This window comes from Chinchilla lanigera, unplaced genomic scaffold, assembly GCF_000276665.1.
Source record: "Chinchilla lanigera isolate Chin_1 unplaced genomic scaffold, ChiLan1.0 scaffold00030, whole genome shotgun sequence".
NCBI classification, from domain to species: domain Eukaryota; kingdom Metazoa; phylum Chordata; class Mammalia; order Rodentia; family Chinchillidae; genus Chinchilla; species Chinchilla lanigera.
Genome location: NW_004955431.1, coordinates 13,194,316 through 13,200,315, shown reverse-complemented (window position 1 = coordinate 13,200,315; position 6,000 = coordinate 13,194,316). Strand labels below are relative to the sequence as shown.

Here is a 6,000-nt window from a genome sequence, read left to right as displayed (position 1 = left end):
TGAGAAATGAAAATTAAAACAACACTGAGATTTCATCTCACCCCAGTAAGAATGGCTAGCATTAAGAGTTCTTATCTTTTTAAATTAAACTTTTCCTTGCATTGTAGCATCAGAAAAGGACAGATATTCTGTCTCTGTCTTTCTGACTGTACACAAAGTGAAAACATTACTGCAACCGACATCCCCAAAGTCCCTTCTTATCCCTATTTGAGTAATTATATTCTCCAAAAGTATTCATTATCCTAATTTTTTTTTAACACTGTTGAGTAGCTTCTGTGCGTTTGAACTCATATGCACGTAATCATATACTATGTAGTGTTTGTGTCTGGCTTCTTTCAGTTTGTAATATTAATCCATATTATTGTTTAAAGCAGTAGTTGACTTACTCTCATATTTGTATTGTTTTCCATGGTGCAAATATACTGCAGTCCTGTAATTTACCTATTCTGCTTTCTTTTGGAGGGGGTTGGTTCTGGGGATTGAATCTAGGCATTGGCACTGAGCTACACATGTACTTCTTTTTAAGTTTTTAAAGTTTTGGGACAGTCTCTTTCCTGTTCTTCTGTGATAAGCATTTGTATTTTCTGTTTTGGTTATTATGAATGACATTGCTATGAACATTTTAATGTATGTGTTTCTGTTGAGTAAATACCAAGCAGTCCTGGGGCTTTCTTTTTCTAAATTAATATTTAGCTTAAATGCTTCTTTTGCTTAGTTTTGCATGCTATATTTTTCCATCCTTTTAAAATCTCTCATGGATGTGTTTCATTATGTCCTTTATGTTCTGCATATTGAAATTTTGAAACCTTGCTCTTCTTACTTGGTCATGTATATTATAAATTTAGCAAGTACTTAGTATGTGCAAGGTAATCTAAATGTGTTTTATATACATACATACATGCACAGTTATTGTAGCTCCTGATTTTCTTTTGGCTAGTTTGTCCTTATTTCACCTATTAAAATTTATACTTCTTGAATGTAAACTTTAGGTTTGCAATAATATATATTCTTTCCTCATATAAAAGATGAAATGTTTCTGACGTCTGAGTTACATATTGTTAAGTTACATTAGTTTAAATTCTGTTTCTTTCAGAGTTTATTTTCTAAAATTAGTATCATTACCATTATTTTGAATTTAATCCTATTTGGGTTCTTGAACTTTTGGATAGGCATTTTATATACTCTCTAGGTATTTCAGAAGTGTCTTATACTTCTCTTGATATTCCCATGAATCATAGGCTACTGTTAGACCTTTCTATTTTTCTCTATTTTCCAGTTTTATGGTTTTCCATGTTGTATTCTTTTATTTATTTATTTATTTTTGGTTTTTCTCTGGTACTGGGAATCGAACTCACGACCTTGCACTTGCCAGGCAGGTGCTGTGCCGCTGAGCTAAATCCCCAGCCCCTCCATGTTGTATTCTGAATAATTTCTTTTGACTGTTCTGGTTAACTGGTTGCAATAGTTTTTTACTATCTACTGATGAACTTACCCATGAAGTTTAAATTTCAGTGTTTGTGGGTTTTTTTTTTACTTTTAGTTCTGTTTTCAAAATTTTAGCTGATTGTTTATGGTATTTTTCCTACATAAATTTTAGAGTTGTCTTTTATTGTGTTAAGATTATATGTACAGGCTGAGACATACCTGTTATCCCAGCACTCAGGATGCTGAGGCAGAAGGATCGTTGCGAGTTTGAGACCAGCCTGAGCGACAAAGTGAGCTCAAGGCCAGCCTGAACTGACTGCGTAGTGAGACCCTGTCTCAGAAAGACAAAAAAAATTATATGTACAAAAAAATTACATGTTTTATGACCTGTTCGCTGTAGTATCTGAGGAATTTTGGGATGTGTTCCTGGTGCCTGGTATTTCTGTTAGTTCTCATTCAGTGTGTTGTTTCCTTAGGTGCTTGACCATTTTGAACTTGATATGTTCTTTGTCTTAGAAACATCATAGCAATTATGGTTTTTCCTTGATGCTTAGGATGAAGCTGCCTCCTTCTCTAGGCAGGACTTGGATTTATTCATGTTAGATGCTTGGGAATGCGAGCAGTTGGGGGACCCGGGAGCTCATGTTTTGAGGTTCTCAGGATTACGTAGATCATGTGAACCTCAGCGAATGTGCAGGCTTGAAGCTAAAACTAATTAGCTGTTCCTGCCTTGAGTCTGATATTACCTTGATGTGTTTAGCACCAAATTATCCTTCTCTATTGTTCCCTCTATCTTGGTTTGTGATAAAGGGGCATAGGTTGATTTCTGGTTACTCTCTTTTGCAGATGTGTCATTTCTGGGTGGAATAATAGTCCACATTAAAGTCAGGAGAATTTTTTATTTAACTGTCTGCTTAGGCAGGTGCAGATTTACCTCTGTCCTTTTGGTCCCATGAGATTAGCAAGACTGAATTACATTTTTGTCAGGATTGCCCTGAGAGTATAAGTGGATGTAATGTGCTAATGCCCCATTTACTACTTCAAGTTCTTTGGTATTTTTTTTTTTCTCTCTTAGATTTTGGTTTGAGTAATTTGTAGCACTTAAAAAACTGCTTATTTTGGATAATTTTTCCATAAAAGAGTGTGTGTGTGTGTGTGTGTGTGTGTGTGTGTGTGTGTGTAGCTGTTTTGCTCAATGGCTAGTGAAAAGGACAGCTTGCTATTAAAGGAAGTGAAATAAAAAGTTTTGTTAAATGTTCAGTGGAATGATTTTCATTACATAAGTGAATCTATAAATTAGGAGACATGAATTTTGGGGGGAGTTAAGTTTTATGTTTGATGTAAAAATATTTATACTTTTTGTTTGTGTCTAATAATTGTCTTGTTTTAGGGGTAAAGCATTTCCATCATGGCTCATTCCAAGACAAGGACCAATGATGGAAAAATTACTTATCCTCCGGGTGTTAAAGAAATCTCAGATAAAATATCTAAAGAGGAGATGGTGAGGCGGTTAAAGGTGAGTAAAATTAAACACTTATTTGCATATCTGTTTAATTTGGAGGTTTCTTGTGGAAATCATATAGGGCTATATTTTGTTCAGTCAGGTTAAAAAAATTGAAGCCACAAATGACAGAAGTATATAAAGAAGTAGAGTAGGTAAGGAAAGAGCACTGGGGATTCCTTGGCTCCTGCTAATGGGAGAGCAGTTAGGTGAAATTTAAAGAGTTTCTAGGGCCTCCTGTACTTGATTATAGAAAACAGATCTATAATACCCTTGTATTCTTTTTTGTCTTTCCAAAATTGTCTCCTTTTTCCTATACTGTATCTCAGTTATTTTCTAGAACAATTTTTAATCTAAGGAAGTTTCAAGAGTTGGTATTACTCAAGCTGTGGGTTAGTTATTTTCTTTGTTAGCCTTTGTCTCTGCTTCTGATGTGGTAACAAGTCAAAAAATTTTTTTTTTTTTTTTTTTTTTTAAGTTTTTTGAGACAGGGTCTTGCTATGTACTTCAGTCTGGCCTTGAACTCACTCTGTACCCCAGCCTGGCCTTGAACTCCTGGCAGACTTTCTGCCTCAGCCTCCCCAGCCCTGAGATTACAGTCCTGTGCTACCACACCTGGCTGCAAGTCAGTATTTGTAGTGAAGTTCTATGGATGAGACAGTCAGTGTTTGGCAAGCATCTCTTACGTATATTTGAATGATGTTTCTTTCACCTTTTCTTTTAGGCCAGTGATGGGTCTCTGTGCTTGTTAAAATGATTGAAGTAGTATAGTGGACAAGGAGAATGTTAAGTCCTTTAACAGTGACTTAGTCACTTTCTGGTGGCTGGGACACAATGCCTGACACCCACAGCTTAAGAAGAAGTTTATTTGGCGTTATATTTTTAGTCCATGGTCAAAGCACAACTGACATGGCAAAAGATGATGGTGGAAGAAAGCTGCTTACCTCAGGGTGGTCAGGAAGCAGAGAGCTGAGGAGCTGGCGGGAAGGAGATGTGCCCTCTCAGGTCATGGACCAGTGACCTGTTTCTTTTGACCAGACTCGACCTCCCCAACAATGCTCTCAGAAATGGATCACCGAGTGGATGAATGTACTGATAAGTAAAGCACCCCCATGAGCTAACCACCATCCAAAATCCCTGCCTCTAGCACATGGCAGTTGGGGTGGCATTCCAGATCTACATCATGACAGTCTTTAGTTTTGAGCTTTTTCTTCCCCATAGATTTTACCTACTTGGACATTTATGTTGCTTGATATTTTATTATTATCATTTAAAGAAACATATTTAAAAATGCAAAAATCATACTTACTAATGGATTATAATATAGTATTTCAGTACATGTACATATCACATAATGTTTGCTGGTATTAATTGTATGGATGTCTGCAAAAACTTTTTTTTTTTCCAAAAACTTTTCTTAATCATTGAAGGCCCAAGAGCTTTAAGACAAAATAACTATTTTATGTTGCTACATGGTATACTTTTATAAGGACAAAGTGATGTTAGTACTGTTACACATTTCACATAAGGCCTGAATATTACGCTTTTATTTATATATGAAGTATTAGAATGTCAAATATATGTTTATTATATGAAAGAAATGATACCTTTGAGAAGATTAAATTTAAGTAATACGGATATTTTAATCTGGTTAGGAGTATGTGTACAGTTTATTAGAAATAGTCAAGCTACAAACCCCTTCAATATATGACATGTTTCACTTTCTACATTATTTACATTCTCTTGACCTATTGAGCTTTTAGAGAAACCAATATATTTATTTCCTCAAATTTGTTTTATCTTAGGTAAGTGTCCCTATGGTTTGCTGAGACGCTACTTGAATGCAGACGGGATACCTGCACACTTAACAGCCTGATTAGCATTTAGTGTCTTTAAAGAAATACTGTTTTTGTTAGACATCTTTGACTTAGACTCATAGGTGTTACTAATGAATTTTGTAGCACCATTTGAATTGCAGATAGTAGGGAAAAATTTCTAATATCTGTCTTGGTATAATGATTTCCCTAGTACTTACATTTAGTGTTTGGCAGTATGTTTTCATTATTTTGCAGACATTTATGCCTACCAATAATCTGGTTAATAGCACTTTTTTAATTATTTATTTTCCTAAGTTGCACTTTCTGCTGTATTTATCTTTTTAGAGAAATACAGAAAGAATTGTATGAGATAAGTTTTGATACGTACAAGTTCTTATATAAGTCTCATAAATTACAGCAATTTGCTAATATGTAGGGTGACATTGTTTAAATAATTTTTAGTTTTTTTCTATAACATTTTATTTAAAATGCACTGTAGTCCCACTTTTTCTTTTCTTTTCTTTCCTTTTTTTTTTTGAGACAGGGTCTTGCGGTGTAGTTCAAGCTGGCCTTGAGTTCACTGTGCAGTCCATGATGGACTTGAACTCATGGTGATCCTCCTGCCTCAGCATCCTGAGTGCTGGGATTACGGGCGTGTGCCACCATACCTGGCCAGTCCCACTCTTGTGAAGAGATTCTAAAGAAAAAAGTAATTCTCTGTACCAAGCTGTTTTTTTTTTTTTTTTGTGTGTGTGTGTGTTGTGTGTGTTTGGATAAACACCTAGGTTATTAAAGCAAACTTACTTATTTTTTTTTTAAGACATGGTCTCACTAAGTTATCCAGGCTGGCTTTAAAGGTGTGATCCTCCTGCACCAGCCTCTCAGCATGCTGGGATTAGAGGCATGTGTCACCACACCCAGCTAACGCATAAATCATAGAAGTGCTAAAAAGTTAGCATAACCCTGGACAACATATCCTTTACCTGCAGTGCTGGGTTAGAAGGATTTGTCTATGGCTGGTTGTGGCATCTGACCTAATAGAACTGAGAAGTTGTTTTGTGAGGAACAGTTTTTCAGTAGTTGTTCTGACAGTTCATTACAAATTTGCATTATTTATTACAAAGAAGTCTAGCTCTACAGCAAATAGCAGTCTTTGCAGTATAAAGTCCACGCCATAGACGTTGGTACTTGGTGGCAAGACCTGTGTTCCTTAGTATTTGCAGCACCACCTAGTGGATGATGGTCACCCTTCAATTA

The 6,000-nt window shown here is 35.6% G+C and overlaps 1 protein-coding gene across 5 annotated transcripts in view; it reads left to right on the top strand.

Moving 5' to 3' along the window:
• The window catches only part of Pds5b (PDS5 cohesin associated factor B), a 185,452-nt gene that overhangs the window by 68,365 nt on the left and 111,087 nt on the right, over window positions 1-6,000 (top strand). For 4 of the 5 annotated variants that reach the window (XM_005387709.2, XM_005387707.2, XM_005387710.2 and 1 more), the window contains exon 2: window positions 2,816-2,941. In XM_005387709.2, the coding sequence (XP_005387766.1) occupies window positions 2,834-2,941 (108 nt within the window). In that variant the 5' untranslated portion in view covers window positions 2,816-2,833. Of the gene's footprint in view, window positions 1-1,352; window positions 1,373-2,815; window positions 2,942-6,000 lie in introns of those variants that run through there. The other variant, XM_013515891.1, reaches the window with a different exon arrangement.